The 21,888-nt window shown below is 35.7% G+C and overlaps 3 protein-coding genes across 4 annotated transcripts; 1 reads left to right on the top strand and 2 right to left on the bottom strand.

Moving 5' to 3' along the window:
* The first annotated feature begins 473 nt into the window (after positions 1–473).
* LOC110789727 (peptidyl-prolyl cis-trans isomerase Pin1) lies at positions 474–5,482 on the top strand. The gene is made up of 2 exons (XM_021994439.2): positions 474–913; positions 5,043–5,482. Exons 1-2 carry the CDS (start codon positions 679–681, stop codon positions 5,165–5,167), a joined length of 360 nt encoding a protein of 119 aa, XP_021850131.1. The 5' UTR covers positions 474–678; the 3' UTR covers positions 5,168–5,482.
* A 525-nt stretch (positions 5,483–6,007) lies between these two features.
* On the bottom strand, positions 6,008–14,264 carry LOC110789726 (zinc finger CCCH domain-containing protein 6). 2 transcript variants are annotated; one of them, XM_021994438.2, is made up of 4 exons: positions 13,862–14,264; positions 8,387–8,545; positions 8,074–8,198; positions 6,008–7,439 (listed from the first exon to the last, which is right to left on the bottom strand). In XM_021994438.2, the coding sequence occupies exons 1-4, from the start codon at positions 13,934–13,936 to the stop codon at positions 6,320–6,322; spliced, it is 1,479 nt and encodes a 492-aa protein (XP_021850130.1). In that variant the 5' UTR covers positions 13,937–14,264; the 3' UTR covers positions 6,008–6,319. The 2 variants fall into 2 exon arrangements, with proteins under 2 accessions (XP_021850130.1, XP_056696995.1); XM_056841017.1 differs by having other exon boundaries at positions 8,387–8,581; positions 13,862–14,248.
* Positions 14,265–15,844: 1,580 nt separating this feature from the next.
* On the bottom strand, positions 15,845–20,888 carry LOC110789705 (uncharacterized). Its single transcript, XM_021994410.2, has 6 exons — positions 20,728–20,888; positions 20,557–20,640; positions 20,214–20,295; positions 18,275–18,363; positions 17,485–17,596; positions 15,845–16,184 (listed from the first exon to the last, which is right to left on the bottom strand). The coding sequence occupies exons 1-6, from the start codon at positions 20,761–20,763 to the stop codon at positions 15,961–15,963; spliced, it is 627 nt and encodes a 208-aa protein (XP_021850102.1). The 5' UTR covers positions 20,764–20,888; the 3' UTR covers positions 15,845–15,960.
* Positions 20,889–21,888: the final 1,000 nt, after the last annotated feature.

Below are 21,888 nucleotides of genomic sequence, written 5' to 3'. Positions count from 1 at the left end.
TTAGATAAAGATTTGAAAAAAAAACTTAATAAAATTAAATGGATGCACAACCTTTTTGCTTTAAAGGCAATTAATGCTCATTTATTTCATCAAGCTTGTTCATGAATCACGAACTAAATGATTAACAGAACTTTCGTCGTAAGCGCGATGGAGGTGACGGAGGACGTGCTCGTACGAACCTTCCGCGGCTTACATACGCTCTCAGGAGGCCCGAAAGCTTGAACATACCAAATTCTTAACGAATCAAAGTCAACCAACAAAAATTCAAAGTCCATTCAAGCTCGAGTTAGCTCAAAGCATCGAACACTAACAATCTAACCCGGATCGACTCGTTTGCGGCCTTAGTCCTCATAAGCCTTGATTGGTGAAGCCTTAACCCGTTAACCCGTAAGGGAAGTGGATCATTTACCTTTCTTACCAAAACAAACAAAAATGAAGTACGGAGTATATATATACACTCACAGATCACACACTTATCTAACTAAAGCCATTTTTCTTCCACGACCGGAAGAAGAAAACCAGACGGAAAAAATAGAGTCCTCAGGGAGGAAGCGGCGGAAAGAAGCTTCGAACGACGGCGATCAAGGCGGAGGCGGCGGAGGAGTAGGAGAGAGAAACCGAGAGAAAGAGAAGCGCCACCACCATCATCGTCACCAGGAACACAAGAAATCTAAGAAAATGTCGACGACTCAGCAAGTTAGGGCATCTCACATCTTGATAAAGCACCAAGGTTCTCGCAGAAAGGCTTCCTGGAAGGATCCAGAAGGTGTTGTTATCCTCAATACTACTAAAGAATCTGCAATCTCTCAGCTCAAATCGATTCGCGATGATATTCTTTCTGGAAACGCCAACTTTGAAGATGTAGCTTCTCGAATCTCCGATTGCAGCTCTGCCAAGCGAGGCGGCGATCTAGGTTTATCTCTCTTCTCTCTCCTCTTTTATTTCGTCTTCTTTTGATGTTTCATATGAGTGACTGCGTGGAAACCCTAATTAATTGATTTGTTAGGTTTGTTTTAATGTTTTGTGGTAATTTTTTACGCCTGAATTCCTTAAACCCTAACAATTAGCTGCTCTTCTGGAATTTGTTCAATATTTGGATTGTGTAGTAGTGATTTAGTCGTTTCTATTCCATATTGGGAATTTCTTACTAGAATTCACTAGCTTGACATATTTGATGTATTGAAGACTGTCATCACATTCTGTCACTCAAGTACCTATGTCTCAACACCATAGGTATGCCACTTAGAAAATCATTTGCACCAAACTCATTCATTTCACCTAAAGTACCTGTGTCGGACACTCCCCATGAAAGTGATGACACTTTGACACTTCATTCTGTGTAGTACAATAGTGATTTAGTCGGTTCTATTCGATACGGGGAATTTTTGACTAAAGTTATTACTCGCTAGCTTGACATATTTGATGTATTGAAGACTGTCATCACATCCTGTTTATTTTGATGTTTTTTTTTTCCATTCTTCAACGCACCTTTTTTAATAGTTTCTAAATACTTTGTTAGTCAAGTACCTATGTTAATACTCAACACCATGGGTATGCCACTTAGACACTTTGTTTTGGACCAAATTCATGCATTTCACCTAAATTACCTGTGCCGGACACTTGGCATGGGTATGATGACACTTGGACACTTCATTTGTACCAAACACGTGCAAAATTTTCGTAGCATACCCGTGTTTAAAACCTGGACACATACTTGTGCCTTACTACACTAGCCGAGTTCTAGTAACATCTCCTAAAAACTGTAGTCTCTTCCGAAAAGATTGGTCACAACCGAGTTCTAGTAACATTTCCTAGAAATGATGCATCTATTGTGGAACGGAGGAAGTATATGATATGTGTTATTATTTCCTTTGTTTCAATGTAGGTTGCAAATGTAATATCATAGTTGTTTCAAGTAGAACTTAAATTCACTCTATGAAAACAATGTACAATGTACAGAGTATTAGTTGATACATGATGTTGTCAAATTAACTTAAAAATTCTAGTCGAAGAATAGACCACAAAAGATAAGTAGTAGCAAAAAGTAACGTCATAGCGATGTTCTTTTATTTAGAAGGAAGGGATTACTCATTGTGTGTTCTAAATTTATGCATTCAACAAATATCAATATGAACTTTCTTGTTCTCTGATAATCAGCTTGATCAAAGGGTATTTACTTAGCAGTATAGCATACATCTCCCTGAATTAAGCGATACTATCAGGGTTTGTATATGTGACAAGGATCTTATCGAAATAATGTTTAAGCCCGTGAATAACTTCTCATTCCTCTATCGTGGTCTTTGCTTGCTGCTGTCCCATCTCATCTCATTAGGGAAAAAAACCCACCAATTCATTATTATTTTATCAATTAAGTAACAGTTTGTTTAAACTTTAACTCCGTAAGCCAAGAATGAAGGAATTCTTTGTGTCTTCATAGAAAAAGGCAGGTTGAAATAATCAAAAGTTGGTAAGGCTAAAAGAAAGAACTTAATGAATGAAACAGAGTGGGGAAATTATAAAGAATGGAAAGGTGACGGTCATTTATGTGTTTATAAAGTATTTTCATATTTTGGTAAATCAATAACCTGTGGTGGAAAATCTTAAGTCTTAATTCCTGTAGTGTATGGTTACATATGATCAGGTCAGTGTTATATTTCTGAGACCAGCCAAAAGCTCATGTTATGATGTTAGTGTTGAGTACACATAACTCATGCTATCCCCCCAAAAGAAGTCATATTAGTAAAGATTTTTGCTCCTTCTTAAGTAAAGTTTGACAAATGACAAATAGTGTCTCCTTTTTGAGGAAAGAGTATTGAGCCCACTGATTAGAAACTTCTATAATGACCTTCATATGAAGTGAGAATGTTTGGAATTCATTTCTTTTATATTTGGAGAATTTTGTTGTCATTATTCTATTCATTAGATGATACAAGACACCCAGGTACACAAGAATGAAGACATATATAACTATGTAAGTGGATAAATCATATATAACTATATAAGTGGTGAATCATCCACAAGAAGTACTTGGTTTAGAAAGAAACGAAAGTGAAAACTAAACTCTGGTCTTACAGACTTGCACTCTGAAATGATAATCTCAAATACTTCTGGTTTCAATACTACAATAACCTATAAGTTGTTTGAGGTTCAACAACATAAGCTAATGAAATATCGAGTAGCAGAATCATATCCTGGATTGTTGGCGTATTCTGGTGATTTTGCTGGTTACCTCGTGTGCTTAAACTTCTTAGTTCTTTCTTAAATGTGCACTGTGCAGTAACTGTTTGCTTGTTCTACTTGAGGAAATTGTTTGCTCGTTTAAGTAAAGATTTTCGCTCTTTCATAAATTGACAAGTGACAAATAGTCTTTTTGGGAAAGAGTAGTGAACCCACTGATTAGCAAGCTCTTTTATATGAAGAACTTCTATAATGACCTTGATATGAATTATGAACTTTCTTGGTTAAAAAGTAAGGATAGTTGGAATTGGTTTCTTTTATGTTTGGAGAAGTTTGTTGTCATCAATCTACTCTTTAGATGATCACAAAACACCCAGGTAGACAAGAATGAAGGCATTCTTGGCGTGGATAAATGATTTATAGTACTCCCTCTGTCTCGTAATACTCGACCTGTTTTGATCGGACACGCTTGCCAATGCACAACTTTGACCACCAATTTCTTTAAATGCATATTATTAAAACTTATAAAAGTATTAATATTTTGAAAATATATATTAAGATGAAGCCAACTATATATTATATATTAACATTTGTTTTCATATACTAGAAATAAAATTGGGTCAAAGTGAATTGTGTGAATAGTGTGAATAGTGCAAAAAGTCAAAACAGGTCGAGTAATAAGGGACTGAGGGAGTATAACTATGTAAGTGGTGAATCATCTACAAGAAGTGCTTGGTTTAGAAAGAAACGAAAATGAATCCTAAACTCTGGTCTTACAAATTTGCACTCTTACACGATAATCTCAAACACTTTTGTTTTCAATACTACAATAACCTATAATTAATGAATGAAAGCTCGAGTAGCAGAATCATATCCTGGATTGTGGTGCGTATTCTGGTGATTTTGCTGGTTACCTTATGTGCTTAAACTTCTTAGTTCTTACTTAAGTGTGCACTGTGCATTAACTGTTTGTTTGTTCTACTTGAGAAAATTGTTTGCTCGTCGCTCAGTACTGATAATACTGTCAACTGGTGTACCTGTAGTTGAGACTTGAGAGTCCTGAACAGGGTTCTTTGTGAAACTTTTTTTTTAGTTGAGATGCTTGAAATGTTCACAACTTGAGGGAAGCGAACTCATGGAGCTTATGCCCGAATTGTTAATTTTGAAATTGTCAGTAACACGTTCTGTCACGGGGATTAACCTAGTCATTCGTGTTGCTTTGTATCCTGAGCTGAGTTTTGAGGCATTGATTCACAATTGTTAGTGTGAAGCCTTGGAATTTATTGTGGAACCAATACTTTTTTCTCATTAGGTACAAAAAAATATATTGGAATATTGAATACTGGATGTGTTTTTTTACTTTAGTTACAACATACAAGCAAAGCACAAATAATTGAGAAGTTCCTAGTGAATGTTGTGCATGCTGCCTGTGTATTGTGTATTATCAAGTAGACCTGATCATCATGAGCCCAGCCCGGCCAAAAAATAGCGGAGTTCGGTGCAGAAAATTGGCCCGGGTCTTGGGCCCGACCCGGATTTTAATTTTTCGGGTGGGTTTTGGGAAAAATGAGCAGTTTACGCTTTAGTAAGTAGTGCCCTCTCCCCAAAAATCTCAATCTAGGCAACTCAAAGTTGCAATTTCTGTTATAAATTTGTCCCATCCCGAAAATGTCCTGAAAAGCCCGCTATTTTTGGCCCGAAATAGCGGGTTTTTGGCAGAAACTCTTCTTGCTATATAATCTACATATTTTATTAGAGCTGCATTTTGCTCTAATTATTTTTCCATATATCTTGATATATACATACATGATGGGCTTGACTGTTGTCCCTAACCCTAACCATGTCGTGGGTGTTTGTTTCCGCAGGTCCGTTTGGTCCGAGGCAGATGCAGAAACCTTTTGAAGATGCAACATTTGCTCTAAAAGTTGGGGAGATAAGCGACATTGTTGAGACCGACAGTGGAGTTCACATCATCAAGAGAACAGGATGAGTTGGTTGCCGGAGCACCATGTGGATTCCGATTCCGATTGTTTTGTTGAATAGGCTTCAAATTTTCAAGAAGAAAGTGTTTGGGATGTTAGTTATTTTACTGTGCTTTTACGATACAATGTTTGCCCGATCAGGCTATTGCGGTCGTGATAAACGCTTTATCGGATTCGTATTGATTGAGGGATAATAGCTTTTAATTCTCTCATGTTTTGTTGTGTTCAAAGATGTGTAAAACTACCAACCGGGTTGGCTATATTGATGGAAACCGTGTTTTTGTCTAAAGACATGCATGAATAGGCAATATGTTTCTCTCTTATATTGACACTTCGTTTTTTTTGTTGTTGTGTGGGGATTCATTTTCTTAATTCACCGTTTTGTACGTAATAGGTGTATGATAAATTTATTAAAAATTGAGTTATTTTTTAGTTTTTATTCAATTTTTGGTAATTTTTACCTAGTTTTTATTACGGAGTAACTTTTATACAAAATATTATAATTATTTTTTTAATGGATAAACATTTAAAAGGATTACGAAGTTACTTTAATACCTTATTAGTGAGGTTGAAATGATAATTTTTATTAAACCGGAAATTTTATTACGATAAAATAGTATCATTTTCACATTTATCGGGACAACGGTTAAACATTTTGACTTAACTTTTAATCTAATGTACAATATTGCATACCACCTTTGAATTACAAATTTGGGTAGATTGAAATATTCCAATCTAATTAAACAGTTGCCCATAACAAAAGAAAAATCTCATTACCAAAGCTAAAAGACCAAAAAATTAGAAATTTGGGTTGATTGAAATATTCCAATCTAATTAACAGTTGCCCATAACAAAAGAAAAATCTCATTACCAAAACTAAAAGACCAAAATGTATCTTCTTCTGGCTCCAGATTAGGAGTATCGGAGTATCAAAAATTTCCTTCGGAAAATATGCACAAATGAACTAGGATGAATCACAAACTACCCTATTGTAGTCAAAATCCTTGTAAAATCATTTCACAAACCCAAAAAAATAGAGGAATCTATCTAATACAACTGTTATACTTACCCTTCAAGGCAGTTTCCTACAGAGTTTGATTCATTTCACAAACCAAAAAAAAAACTGAGGAATCTATCTAATACTGTTACACTTACACTCTTCAAGGGAGTTTCCTACAGAATTTGATTCTCTTACTAGTGTGAGCATCTCGTACACTTTCCGCTTCCACCTTAATCGACGAATCATGCTGAAAAGGGCACCTTAATCCCCTTCTGCAACCTTGTGAGCTGTTAAAAAATCTGCAAACTTTCTTCATCTTTGCCCTCGCATCTCCTTGCCCAAATATGGCTGTCGGTGCAGAAGCTCTCGGCCTGTGAATCTCTGTATGTTCTTCCTTACTTCCATGTAGTTTGATAAGGGTCTTGTAGTAATTCACATCCTTCTCAACTGGGGCCTTGACCGAAGAAGATGAATGTTGTGAAAAGCTCCTTGATCTTTGTGTTTCTAAGGGCATGCTCTGATTGTGTTTCTCTGTTGATGACATCATGTTCGGTCCATAATCCTCGAGTAAGTAACCGGGCCTACGCGAGAGTTCCGTGGGAGGATCTTGGTTGGACATGGAAGCCCGGGATGTAGTGGTCCGCAAAGATGGTCCCACGTCCGTAAGATTTTGCAGCAAGTCAGGTTGAGTGAAGAAGAAGTCTGATGCAGATGCAGTGTCATTTGACCCTAAAATGTGAGCTGTTGAAGTAAGAGGAACCGTTCCTGGAAGCTCTAGCTTGTCCACTGGCCTTTTGTAGACCTGATCATCACGAGCCCGGCCCGGCCCGAAATATAGCGGGTTTTGAGCTGTTGAAGTAAGAGGAACCGTTTCTGGAGACGGAATTGCTGTCTTGGTGGTGGGGTCCATAGGGATGGATATAACTGCTTGCAGAAGCTTCTTATTCATATCTTGAAGCTCATAAATGGGAGTTGTTTTTGTAGTTTCAGAAAAGCCTGAATATTTTTTTGACAATATCTCAATCATTTTCGGATCACTAAGGATTTTAACAAGGAGATCAGTGTCAACCAAGCTTCCCTTCTCATTGCTTTTCATGATTGCTGTAAAAGCAGCTGAAGCCGCAGCAGCAACAATATCAGCCTCTAGGGCAGTAGATACTCCTACAACTGGTTTCTCATTGACAATCACCTCTTCTTCCTCTTCAACAGGAATAACCGGGATGACGGGGGTTACAAGATCATCATAATCACATTCTTCCAAACCTGGAGAAATTGATGGGCTAGATGCAACAAATAGATAGAAACTCAATTCCTAAGCAGAAATTGGGTTGGGCCAGAAAAGGTAGAAAACCAAGGCTCCGTTTGGTAGGGTGTAAAACGTTTTCATGTAAAACGATTTTCCCCTTTTCAATCACTTTACGTTTGTTTGGTTTGGCATGGGATGGAAAACAATTTACCATAACTCTCTCAAAGGTGGAAAAACATTTTTCATTTGAAAGGAAGGGAAACCACTTTTCCATATTTCCTCCTTACCTCCGTCTTCTATCCTCCCATATTCTTCCGTTTTCCTTTTTTTCTAAATTAATTTTCTTGCAAGGAGCCAAACAATGGAAAACTAGTTTGAAATTGTGTTTTTCCTTAAAAAAGTTTTACATGGAAAAATCATTTTTCAATGAAAATGTTTTACGCCGAACCAAACGGGGCCCAAAACAAAAGAGAACGGAAAAACGTGAAAGGTTTTCTTTCCACAGAATATGAAATCAATAGGGAATGCATGGATAATTGAAGCAGAAAGGAAAGGATGGAATTCTTGTTGCCAAATATGTCGGGGAATTGCAACTGGTAAGAATATAAAACCATGCTAATATTGCAATGAGAAATCCTAAATGATAGATTTTTCTGAAGATACAGCACCTTGGAGCAATAGCAGATGGCCGGGTAGAACCAGCTTCGAGCACTCTCTTTTCTCTGTAATTCTGGGTCTCGGTCTCTTTGCTGAATTCACCAGCCACCACTTTCCAGTCACTATTCAAGATGAACTGCTCATACAAAAGGAAACCGTTGAAACATCAAATTAAGAACTTGAATTCTCAATAAATGTGCACAGTGATTCCACTGCCTATCAACAAACATACAGTTTGAATAAGCTTACAAGTGTGTGCACAGTTGTTCCAGTACGTATCCACGACAAAAAAAAGAAACCATTTCAAAACAAAAGTAAGCTTACCATTGATGGACATTTCCACTTAATCTGGGGAATACAAGTGTGTTTCACTGTCCCTGAGAATGGCTTGCTTCCATATTTAAGGGATGGGTTTGTGTGAAGGTGATCTTCAGCTTTATTGCCAATTTTTGAGGAGCAATCTTCTGGCACAAACATTTTTACCTAATTCAAGCAGGATGTTAATAGGGGTGAGTAGCCCTGGCCCAGGGAAACGAGTATTAGACTCGTTGAAATATAAGATAACATCAAAGTCAAACTATACCATAAAATGGCCCGACATAAACTCATAGTTAAGTAAAAGGCCATTCGTTTTATAGACGAATAATTTTTATCATCTTCATTTACCAATGCTACTGCTTAATTTCTTATGTACGATCAAAAGCGATGATGACAAATCTGATGTTACAAAAACTTGATGTTACACTTACACATGTAAGCCCCACCTACACATTAACTGTATTGCACATGTAACCCCCACAAATAATTCAGACAAAATTCAGCATTATACATGTAACCCACACACACATTAACTGTCACAGAGCACTGGTATCTATTTCAGAATTATCTCTGAAGTTTGAATACTGCTCCACATAGGCTTATTGATGTCATTACAAGTCAACAGAAACATACAGCAGTAGCAATAACTACATAAGCAACAAACCTAGCAACGTGTGCATACGCATTTTTAAACATGTATTCACTACCACTATTCCTCAGTTCCAACTATACATTTTTAGTGGTAACTGTTTGAGCTCTTGTATCTAAAGGACTTGCTGCTTAGGCCATGTGGGGTTACAACATTCCCCTTCTAGTTATTGCTGCTAGAAAATGTAATGGTATTATTATCGGAACCTCATGAACACCACAAGTCATCCTGTGACTCAATGTTCTTCCAATGGCTATCTTCCCCTGCTTCTCAAAAACTAATAATGATACAAGGAAACAAATATTACTCCCTCCGTCCCACATTACTCAAGTGTTAGGAAATAAGTTGTTTGGTTATCAATTGTTTTATTGAAAAAACAGATGGGATAGGAGTTAGTGGGGTACTTTTTTAATTGAATGAGAGAGGATGTGGGCCTGTGGGGACCAAACTTTAGTTAATAGGAAGAGACAGTCAATATAATAATTGTGGGGTCAAAAGTAATGTGGGATGGCTGAAAAAAGAAAGTGTAACAAGGAATGTGGGATGGAGGAATGTCCACAACTCATAACATAGACTCCACCACACGGAATATGCTCATGACAGGAGCAGACTTCCAGCCATTTCCAGGCTGTATTTATCCATTTCTTCATTATTTATTTTCGTTGATTTCCTAGTAGTAGTGGCCTTCAGTTATAATACTCTATCTCCTCATAATTTGGGGGGCATCTATGTCCCTTTTGATTGGGAACTTTATGTTTTATCTTGGAAGTTCCTGCAAGTGCTAGGATATCTCAAGTGCCAGTCAATCTTCTGCTTTCAATTCTCTGTATTAATGAGGATCTACTTAACATATATATTTTTTAATCATTGATTATGCTAAACGTTAAGATTAATAATCATAGCATGATATCGGAGCCAAGGAAGTGTTATAAGTAGTGAACTGAAAATCGACTTGCGCTAAATGCTTCTCCCTCTGTTCTATTATGGTCAATGTAATTACTGTACAAGTGTACATACAAGACCAAGAAGAATAAAAAGGACCACTATTTTCTACTTTTAGAAGGAGAGGTACTACTAATTAGTTTCAATGGTTCAGTGTAGTGGGCCAATGGAGGAGAAAAATAGAGAAACAAATTAACCTAAGAGCATGTTTAGAACATCAAAATGCTTGGACTTGAGCAGAGGGAATCTATTAAAATACTAAAAGTAATAACAAAGAGGACATAGATGGAGGCCAAAAGAGAAAATGACTTCATGAAAACATTTTGAAAGACCAAATATTTGGTGTTAGGAGAGAGAAAATATATTGAGAACCAAAGATGTTGCTAAACATGCTATAAGGGATAAAGTGAAAGTGTGTAGAACTTAAAAGAACAGATAGATGAAAACAGAAAGTGGGTAGGGTAAAAAAAAAAAATGGGAGTCGTCGTTTAGATCTGGTGCAAGAATTCTGATTGCAGAGGCCATATTGACATTTTTCCTTTCTTGCAAAGCAAAAGGCTAAGGAAAGAGTGGAAAGCTATAACAAATTATCAATATCAATCATGTAGGAATGATTACACTAACTAGTGTCATAAACTCATAATTCAGCTCCATTCTTAAACCAATTTACCCCATCCACATAAGGGTCAGCCTGAAAGCTATTAATCTTGTAGATGACAAACTATTTCCCAAGTGAAAGTAGGGTAGATGTATTCCTTTCTTTGATTGGAATCTTTAATTTCGATGTATAAATCCACTTAAACACTTCATCTTCAAATAGAATCACTATGAACCAGTAGACCAGATTAACAACACATGTTTCTCTCAGCTGCTCAGGCCATACTAACCATGTACTTCCTCAAATCCATGTCACTCCCAAGTACTGCTGGTTAGTTTTCACATCATATAACCAGTTGCAGCTAATGCCAAATAAATAACAGCAATCTAATATCTGCTCAATCAAAATAGATGGCATAACCACGTAAGTATCTTAGCCTTTCAACCCATAACAAAGCTCCTAAAAATAACTCCAAGTACTAAAGTCAGAAATGATATCTAGGGACTAAACTACTAAAGAACTATCTCTCAAAGAAAAATCAAGTTCCCAAAATATTGATGTAGTTACAGCACAAATAATCAGCCAATTTTCACCCTTGGGTGATTATTTTTAATTTTTTTAGCCAAACACTGACATTTGACTTCTCTATATCTCAAACAAAGTCTTTAAACACATCAGAGAAGAGCAAAGATTGCCATAGTACATGAAACCTAGGAACAAAAAATCTTTCAATACCATTCATGGAACGAAGTCAACAGTTATCACGATCACAGTAATGCTGCCATCAATAACCCTACCTTCCAGAAATGCAATAACTCGAATATTTGCGAATTCAGGTTTTCTAACATGTCTCATTAAGCAGAGATCTAAAGCTTCATCGGTATCATTTATAAACAGATTCCAAACCAGGACTTCCTCAAAACTTCCTTCCTGGATCCTCCTTTACTGCACATATCCATCGGTGATCCAAGGAAGACAGATACTCCACCTCATAGCCACAGAGCATTACAGACAAAAGTCACAAAACAAATACTATAAAAATTTATAGTTCACCAAAAACTCTCTGGATCTACTTTTGTGTGTGTGTGTGTGTGTGTACCTCCCTAATGGATCGACTCCTATATAGATAGTTTTGATTTATCCTCTTCCGTTACTCAAAAGTTATTCAACCATTCATAGGCCTCGGTCCCATGACATAAAGAAATCCGAAGCACGAGTCTTTGTTACTGTTACAGAATTTCCTCGAGACTCTTGGAAGCCTCATGAATAAATTCAAACCCATGACCTTTCAAAGCCAATACACTAGAAGACTATCATTGATCACAAAGATCGTACTAAACCAAAACAACACTTTTGTATCAACATCAGATTACACAATACATACTTTTTATGCAAGTAAAATTTACTCAACACAGCAGCAGATATCCCACACATATTGGACCAACTTCAAAGGCGATGCATTGTGACAGTCTCCTTTCCAGCATAACTTAACTGCTTAAAACTCGGTCTTCATTATGAAATTGAAAACCTAGATGAGCAAGTGAATGATAAAAAATCTTTCCTCAATTGTTCCACCTATAGTTTAGTTTCTATTACTAATATGCAGCAGGGAGGCCTTGATTTCATCAATTGTCCTTAATATTCCTGTCTAAGAACACCAGAAGTTATAATCCCAGAATTTGTCATCACTTGGCCCATTAACTTTGAACATCATCTTTTCTAGTTTCACCAGTTAAATATCTGCTTCCTTCGATCAGCTAATCAGTGCCACAAAATAAATGATCCAAAATGCCTCACCCAGGCTTAAGTAAACAAGGTACAGTTAACAGACTGCATAAATCTGAATCCATTCAAAATTCCTCAAGCATCCATTTCTTCTAAATCAGGAAATGCCCAAAGCTTTCTATTTATAATGCTTCACCTAGCTCACCCCTACTATCATTCATAACTACAAATGGATTCTAAGCAATAGTTATACTGTCAACACATGAAACTTTGGTAATATCAAGTGAACATTAATGAGTTTTCACCCCTAAACATCAGAAATTGAGCAGCAGATTAAACTAATCATCTATCTTTGCCAGGGAATTTGGGAAGGGAAGGCTTCTGATCGATAATACTACATAAATGTAGACCGTGAAGATGATGTCACTTTGTCAGCAAAAGTGACTTCTAATTTCAATGTATCTTACACAATCTAGTAGTCACATTTAAGTCATTGTGCACAGAAAAAGAAAGAAATGGGGTAAATGGGGTGTCAGTTAAGCAACCACACTTCATTATTCTGAGGATGGTTTATCTGAAAAGGAAACTTCAGCAAGCATTGATTCAATCATTAGCAAAATCCGTTGAAAGCCGCATGTCACTTTTAATTCTTCACCCTTCTTGCCAAGTTGCTTCAACAATTAGGTTTCAGAAAAGAGCTTATTTTTCTTCCACGGTTTTTTTGTTTGTTTTTGTTTCGGTATAGTGAAAGTAGGAGCTGCTTTTGTTTCGGTATAGTGAAAGTAGGAGCTGTAAGGATTTACATTCCTTAAAAGGCATCATATCAATGTCATTCTTTATAAATGTCCCTCAATATTAAATACATTGCTCTTCGTTAGGAAATTAAATCTTTTCATGTGCTTCTGTGGCTTGTGAGCTTTTAGGTTTCAGAATTTTTTTCCGCAATGAATAAAACAACGGGGAGTTCTCTTTGAGCCTTCTACATGTTTTCGTAAAGAAAGAAATAAACCTTAATTCTTATACTCCATATTTACTTCTTCGCAATATCACTATTGTTTGAGTTCACCAGTCTGTTATTGCATATTTGCAATAGTCCAATAAGGTAAAACTAATTAACTTTTGTGTTATTGCAAATTTGCAATTACTTCGAATAATCACGACCGGAAAATTCCCAACATCGGTTTATAGTGGACTAATACAACTGTTCAGTGATACCAATCTATCCCTTGCTAAGAAAATGTAAACATACAATGTATTTGACGCCACATGTTATAGTTTAAAACTTGTGCTTGCAAAAACAACAAATAAATGAAAATCGAATATCGATATTCAACTAAAAATAATGCACTAAGAAAGCAGGCGAATTCCAGAAATTCTTTGAATAACAATGGAACAGTCTCTTTACTCCAAACAAAAATATAATCAAATTGAATCAAATTAGGGGAAAATGGACAAATTATACCTAAATATGTAACCAACTTGAATTAAATTAGGGTAAAAGAACGAGTTATACCTAAATATATAATCAAATTGAACCAAATTGGGAAAGAAAAGGGACGAATTCTACCTGACAGAGACTAGCATCTGGAGCCCAGTTTACTCTCTTGGATTTCTCGGATGATATTGATGATTGCTTCCTCATCTTTCTTCCTTTGTTTTTCCGATTATATAATTAATGACTGTAATCCCTAGCCAAAAAAAACCCTAAAAAATATTTGTTGAGCGATTTCCGGGTGTTCTAGTGCCTCTACTACAACAAATTCAAATTTTTCAAAAACAAAATGCTGCTCGAAAAATTAAAATTGAGTGCAGAAAATGCCGATTGATTGTTTTTCTGATTGTGAAAAGACAAATTAAGAATCGGAGAAGAAAAACTCTTGAATTTTTCGGAGCAAAAGATGAACGAACTACTGAACTTTGGGACAAGGGAGTGAACAAAAAAAACACGTACAGAGTAGCGCCAACTCGCCAAGCCGCCAACCAATCATCATTTTCTAAATTATTATTAGTATTTTTCTTTTTGGTGAAAATCATTTTCTCAATTATTTACGTCTTGAATTATTTCCTTACTAGTCTTATATACACACGATACTTGCGAATATAAGAAATAAATTTGTGCTATTACATTTAAATCTAAAATAATATGTAATTAAAAAATATAATATAAATGCATTGCATGCGAATATAAGAAACATATAAGTTAGATAAAGTCGAACGCTATAAATGCGAATATAAGAAGCAAATTTGTGCTATTACATTTTAAACCTAAAATAACATGTAATTAAAAAATATAATATAAATGCATTGCGTGCGAATGTAAGAAACATACTATAAGTTAGATAAAGTCGAACGCTATAAACAAATTGATTAAAATGGTAAGAATTTATTTAAGGGGCTGGATTGATTAAAATGTTTTTTGAGCTTTTTCTATTGAGTAGGTTGTCATTATATTTTTTATTATATAAGGGTGGAGGTTATTTAGTAATCAAAAGGGACATCAAAAGTGGATTTACTAAAATAACCTCACCTCTTCACTTATTTATATAATAATAGAGACTATTATTCCAGAAAAGATAGAACGGGCTTGCCTTGTTATTAACGCAATTTAATTTCGATGAAAATGCTTTGTAAACGTGTTAATACAAACTTTAGAACAACTCATATGCCCTTCTAATATGAGAATTTTCGCGGGGGACATAATTCAATTTCAAGCTAGTACTTAGTTTTTAAAGATAATATATTTTGTTGAATAAAACTTAATTTTTAATGATCAGTATGGAATAGTGACCTAGTGTAGTATGGTGTACAATATTAATTTTAATTGATTAAAGTTATTTTTCTACCCCAATTTTTTATTGAATATATACTATGAAATAGTAGGAACTATTCGCATTTTGTTAAGGTGAAGACCCCGTCAAAATAGTTGAAGAGAACGGAACCATAGTTTAACTATAGTATTGCCAGTGCCACCACGAAAAAAAACTTCTTGTTTTAAAGTAAGAGAGGTAGTCGGGTAGGTCTTCTATGTATATGATGTCACCATTAGAATTATTAATTTATACGATAATAAAGTGTGATGAGTGATGACTACTCATACGGAATATATAATTAGAAAGTGAACTTTTTGAGTGATTATAATTAATACTTCGTAGAACATAAATTTTTTATCATAAGGTGTAACTATTTGATTAAAAAATACAACTATTTGCAATAAGTTATTTTTATACGTCGGTACATAACACCGTCACAAATAAGTTTTTATAAAGTATAATAAGAAATGTTTTAAAAAGAAAGCACACTAATACACCGTAAAACGAGGCATATACTCCGCCCAATCGATAATTATCAGGCATAAACTGTACAAGGAGTAACACAATTATTCAAAGAATGATGCAAACCAACCACAAGGTCTTCTATAAGACCATTGATGTCACCATTCAGTTTTTTAACTATACAATAACGAAATATAACTATTCGAATAGAAATCGTGCATTGACAAACATACCTTAAAAAACTATGTCAACTAAAAAAAACGGGGAAAGTAGTAAACTATACAAAGAGTAACATAATTATTTCAAAGAATGATACAAACCAACCACAATTACATCAATAATTATCATCCCTGAGCTACAAAGAAACATAGATTGGACAAATTATAAATTAGGATTAATCTTCTACAACTTTTTTTGAAGGCATGCTTGTATCTACAATTTCTGAACACAATTTAGAAGTGATAATTACATTAGTTTCGGATGCTGAAAAGGGCTTAATAGACGACCGAAGTGACTCGGGACCGTCTGAAGCAATTCGTTTACATAACGTATCACAGTTACTAATAACCTCGGTTAACCTCCCTTTAAGCTCCCCGAGCTCCACTTTCAACGCATGAACTGTGTACAATTCAAACATGGGATAGATCAACAACCGTGCTACAACTAGAACAACGACTACAAAAGGTACAAATGCAGAAAACGGTTTACTATGAATTACTCCCTCCGTCTCTTTTTGTTTTTTACGTTTGATATTTTTCACGCGTTTTAACGATTAATTAATTTGCATCGAGATTCCTCAATTTTTTTATTTAAATAAGATAAATTACGTTTATTTATTATGTTTTCACTTTTATCAAAATTATGATATTGGGAAATGAGAAAAATTCAATGTCCCAATGAAAAAATGTGAAAGATTAAATGACCTAATGAATTTAATTGGTTAAAATAATAATTGGCCACAAATTTTGATAGAATACCAAGTCATTTATGTGATAATATAAAAGGAAATGTAAAAAACATTTTGAAATACCCAAAAAGGAAAACGTAAAGAACAAAAAGAGACGGAGGGAGTACTTCTCCGCCTAAAATTAATCGTCACAAATGCAAATGTACTGATAGCCACACTGCTTTAGGATCTACTACAAAGTTATCATGTTTCCTAGACAAAAAAAAATGGTTAATGATTGGTTTCTAATATGCACTTACCTAAATTAAGTAATGGAAGGTCTTTTTGTAGAATCCTAAATAGGAGTTGGGATAGTTTGGCAACTATTTTCGAAAGAAAGGAGTATATCTTTAGCACATGATAAACACAAATTAGGCTATGTTATATTCACGTTATTTCCATTTATTAAGTTCTAGAAAAATAAGGGTTGGCCAAGTACAATTTATAACTAAAACAAGCTTTGATAAGTTCTAATAAGTTCAGTTAAGTTCAGATAAGATAAGTTAAAAAACAATAAGTGAAAATCAGGTGAATAGAACGCATCCTAGTGCCTGAAGAGCAAGATTGGTCGGCTAACATGAGTTGTTATAAGGAATTGTCCGCGTAACGTGGAGTAAGCGAAATAAAAGAAAAATAAAAGGTTATGGTAAACAGAGTAGACACGAGGCACGAAAAAGAGGGAGCACGAAAATAAGATAGGCCGGTCTAGAGAAAAGGCAAAATTATGTTTTGAAAAAATAATTGAAAAAAAAAGGGACACGAGCGAAGTTTGTAAAGAAATTAGAAAAAAGAAGAGATGGAAAATAAGTCATGGTAGGTCGTGGGTATGTATTATCTCCTTCCACTTCGCCCTATCTAAGAGCAGTACAAAGAGAAATACCTTCCATGGTAGTATTACAAACTAATGATCAGTAAGCATAAATATTGTAATAGGCATTGTGATGCTGAAACGTATCATGAGATCAGCATTACCTTCTGATAAATGTAGTGATGCAGTCTTCATGGTGGATACAGATCCGTTAAACCGTTGCAGAAGTTTAGCTGACAATGCATCTACAACTTCTATCTTGTTTTCAATTTCCTCCTGAACAAAAATAACTTTAGATGATTAATTGGTTGATCTGAATTCTGGAACTAAAATGAAATTGTTGTCATTAGTTAGCTTAAAGAACTTGAAATTTGCCTTAAAAAATGACTTTGTTCTTTAAGGAAAAGTTCTAAATTCTCAAAATGAAGCCAAGGAGTATCAGAAGCCAAAGTCCAAAAGAAAGATAAAGAGAGGCAAATAAGAACACCTTCTTCTACATCTTAGCTCTAATGAACTGAGTTCGAAATGCTGAGCCCAGTGTATTTGAAGTGTTTAAAGACTCTGAAGAGGATTATGTTTAGATAACTCGAGCCAATCAAGGAAACATTACAAACATAAACTAAAAGAAATTAGACGCCAGGATAAGAGCTTAATCCACCCCTGTGCATTACAAATTAGTTTGAGCTGTTGGTGAACTCGTGGACAATATCATACTAATGGTGGAGCTGTTGGTGAACCTCGTGGGCCCAACAAATGTTATCAGGGAACGCATGTGCATTACAAATTAGTTTGAGCTGTTCGTACTAATGGTTGTTATCACAATATCATACTAATGGTGGAGCTGTTCGTAATTGTTAATGGTTGTTATCACAAATTAGTTTGAACACTTCTAATAAGCATTCTTGCAACAGCGTATTAAAAACACAAAAAATAGTATTTAGATAAAGTGCGGACCTGTCTACAAGTGATCTTTTGAGCCTTCTCCTCCTGCCAGTCACGATACATGGAGAAAAGCTCCAGGATCACCTTTGGGTTTAAAGTACCTAATACAACCATAATCCATAGAAATTCAGAAAGCATTCTGTGACGTGGATTTATGAAATTACTGAAACCATTCCCCCTCCCCCAACTCACAAGGGTTCAAAAAGGAGGGGAAGAAGAGAAATGAAAAAACAATGAAACAAACAAGACTTTCAAATCAATTCACTTCTCTTAGCATCCTCCTTATGACCACATCCACAACCTTTGCCTGCAAAACATAATCCATAATTTGGTTGTCTGGTCTTGTTTATGGAGTGTTTGCAAGCTATGTTACTTGGACTCGGGTACTGGCATCGGGCACGGGTACGTGTTCAAGTGTTCTACTCCGCTAAATTGTGAAATTTTTTCATGATTTAAGTCGAAAATAAAGTGTCGGAGTGTCGAGGATCCGACACGGATACTTGAGGTAAAATGAAGAGTCCGAGTAACATAGTTTGCAGGTACAACATAACAGATATGTCCATACCCCACAGGCCAAAACCATACCTTCCACATGAAAGTACCAGTTACATTCATGTTCTCAAGTCTTTAAAAATGTGCGAATTTTTGGTGGCATATTCCTCTTAGTTTCTCAAATGATATTTTCTGTTTATTTCTCTTCATAATCAGTAGGATTTATGGATGACAACTGCATTAGAGTTTCATACCAATATTCATGTTAGGCCTCTGAAATTTCCACACCATTAGTTGCTAATAGAATTGTTAGATCACTAATTCACCAAAATGTAGCCTAATAAACGCTGGACTGAAATCTAAAGCTGCATTCAGCATAGATCTTTTGTAACAGTTGCCAAATTAGTACACCCAAGCACCATGAATCTGGGTCATCCTTCTCAAGACTGTTAAATGATATGTTAAGGAATTTGGGTCATCCTTCTTAAAAAAAAAAGGAAAAACCAATTGGCTAACTTTCAGCTCATTTCATTTGTGGCCTTCATTCATTGAGAACTCAGCACATCCAAAAGGGAATCAGATATACTCGAAGACCGTGGATTAATCTCAAACACTCACAAACAAAATCAGTAACATACTAGTTATTCAGCCTAGAACAGCTAGAGGAAATCTCAATTACTGTAAATGCTTTAATGATGGATAGAAAGGGATATGTAAATGAATTCCACGATATAATAACAACTTGAGCTACTAATTGTAGGGATGAATCATGAAAAATATCACACAAGGAAATTCAATTCATGGTCTAACCCGAATTGGGGAAGGTTGCTTCAGGTGGCATTAAACTAATACTTCTTACCTAAATCCCACATTACCTTTTTTTTCCCCTTTCTATTAAATCCCACATGTTTTCCAGAACCAAGCATAGGAAAATTCCCTAATTTCTTTCCCATCCAAATCTTGTCTACCAAACAAATTATTAACAAGGAACCGCCTTCGAACTAATAAAAGAAGTCCATTGGTATCAAAATTGTTAGAATATGCCTTGAATCGCTCAAGTCCCCTTTCTGCAACGCCCCAACACGGGGACATTATATGTTACTATGGACTAGGGTTATCCATTTTTTGGTCTATTTTCTAGGTTTTTCCGTATCAGTCTAGAGAAAACTATATAAACTCTTTAGGTCCTAGTTGTATTATGTAATGTGTACTTCTCAGTATCAATAAAACTCCTCCTACCTATGTTTGTGGATACAGCTAACACATTGTTAGTTAATCATGTTAAATCTCTATGTTCTTTATCTGCGTTCTTAATTATCTTTCTTGCTTCTTTTATAACAAAAATCATTCGTGAAAAAATAACCCAATTCAGAAACACACATAAACACAATTTACCGAAACAAGAAGTAAATAGAATAAGAAATACAGCTTTAAGTGAGAAGCATAGTTACCAACTTACCATGCTTTGAGGATGCAGGCTTCCTGACTAGAAGATCAGTCAAACTGCTCTCTGTTGGAGGAGCTGTCAGAATTGGTGTAGCCTACAACAATTCAATTTGCAAATTATTAATCATAGAAACTAAATTACCAAAACAAATTAGATATTCATAAAAAAAAAATAGGGGGTATAAAACAATTTAATTTGCAAATTATTAATCATATGAACTAAATTACCAAAACAAATTAGATATTCATAAAAAAAGGGGGTGTAAAACAATTTAATTTGCAAATTATTAATCATATGAACTAAATTACCAAAAACAAATTAGATATATTTATGAAGAAGGGGTATAAAAACTCACAATTTTGAGGGATTTTAATCTATCTAAAATGGGGTCAACATCTTCGATTCGTTCGGAAACTGTAGTTATTTGATTCTCAGGTTTCTGGGGAAAAAAACACAGCAAAATCATCAATAAAATATAAATATAAAAGTGAAAAATTAAGAGTGAAAAGTGAGAGTAGTGGTTTACAATGGAGGATGAAAGCGTAGATTCAGATGCACCCATTTGAATATTTGATGGATTCTTGTGATGAGTGTTGATGGAGTTCGTCAATGGCAGCTGCTCTGGCGCTTTCACATAAACAGATATTGGCTCGTTTAACGAGGATAAAGAACGAGTACTCCCTCTGTCATTGCCACTTAATTCTCGATCCGGTTTGATTTTTGCACTATTTACATAATTAACTTGACCTATTTTATTTCTAGTATATGAAAATAAATATTATACTATATTATTGGCTTCATCTTAAAATATACTAGTTCAGAACACTTGCCATGCACAGATGTTTATAATCTTTTTTAATTTATTATTTTTATATGTTCATGTATTGGAAATTTATTAAGATCATTATTTAAAGTAAAGGATACATTTCTAAAATTTGGATGAGAAATTATGAATTAAAAAGAAGATACATGGTACGTATCGGAAATGGAAATATTATCCAAATCGTAGATGTTGCGGAAACGGAAACATGGTACGTATCGGAAAATATTATCGGAAATGGAAATATTGCCGGAATCAGAAATATTGCCGGAAACGGAAATATTGTCAGAATCGGATATATTATCGGAATCGGAAAATAATTCCGAAAACGAAAATATTAAATATTTGTTCGAGACGGAAATTAATTCTGGAATCGGAAATGTTAAATATTGTTCGTATCGGAAATGAATTCCGGAATCGGGAAATTAATCGGAAGTGTGTCGTACGAATTAGCATCAGACGGGCTTGCTAGACGAAGGCCCAGCACGAAGCCAGGCCCGCGTCCAGCAAGCCAGCGTGCCACACGAATAGCCAAGGCCACGCTACGTGTTACCCTTAAGGGGTGTTGTATAGTGCGGGCACGCGACGACGAGCAAGGGAGCTCGTCGCCCGTGCGGTACGAATGCAGCGAGCAACAAAGCATGGCGCGCGCGCGAGGCATTGGTGTTGGCCGTGTGTGTTGTGCGATGGGCGATGGGCGACAAGGCAAGGCATGAGCGATCAGTCGCGTGTGGGCAGCGAGCGTGCTGCGCCACAGCGCGCACTGCCTCGCCCGCGAGCGCTGGCTCGCTCAGCGAGCGCTGGCTCGCTCAGCGAGCGATGGCTCGCGTGCAGCGAGCGATGCCTCGTCAGGCAGCTGCTACGATG

The sequence above is a fragment of the Spinacia oleracea genome, chromosome 3 (genome assembly GCF_020520425.1).
Source record: "Spinacia oleracea cultivar Varoflay chromosome 3, BTI_SOV_V1, whole genome shotgun sequence".
Lineage (NCBI taxonomy): Eukaryota > Viridiplantae > Streptophyta > Magnoliopsida > Caryophyllales > Amaranthaceae > Spinacia > Spinacia oleracea.
Note: the sequence above shows the minus strand (reverse complement) of the source record. Positions and strands in the feature narration are given on the sequence as shown.

What these genes read in the sequence shown, in the direction of transcription:
- LOC110789727 (XM_021994439.2), top strand. Translation starts at nt 679, where the DNA reads ATGTCGACGACTCAGCAAGTTAGGGCATCTCACATCTTGATAAAGCAC. An exon ending in CAAGCGAGGCGGCGATCTAG is followed by an intron (nt 914 to 5,042) that starts GTTTATCTCTCT and finishes TTGTTTCCGCAG; the next exon opens with GTCCGTTTGGTCCGAGGCAG.
- LOC110789726 (XM_021994438.2), bottom strand. Translation starts at nt 13,936, where the DNA reads ATGAGGAAGCAATCATCAATATCATCCGAGAAATCCAAGAGAGTAAAC. An exon ending in CAGATGCTAGTCTCTGTCAG is followed by an intron (nt 8,546 to 13,861) that starts GTAGAATTCGTC and finishes TGCTTGAATTAG; the next exon opens with GTAAAAATGTTTGTGCCAGA. An exon ending in AGTGGAAATGTCCATCAATG is followed by an intron (nt 8,199 to 8,386) that starts GTAAGCTTACTT and finishes TTGTATGAGCAG; the next exon opens with TTCATCTTGAATAGTGACTG.
- LOC110789705 (XM_021994410.2), bottom strand. Translation starts at nt 20,763, where the DNA reads ATGGGTGCATCTGAATCTACGCTTTCATCCTCCATT. An exon ending in CTACGCTTTCATCCTCCATT is followed by an intron (nt 20,641 to 20,727) that starts GTAAACCACTAC and finishes TTTTTTCCCCAG; the next exon opens with AAACCTGAGAATCAAATAAC. An exon ending in AAAAGATCACTTGTAGACAG is followed by an intron (nt 17,597 to 18,274) that starts GTCCGCACTTTA and finishes ATTTTTGTTCAG; the next exon opens with GAGGAAATTGAAAACAAGAT.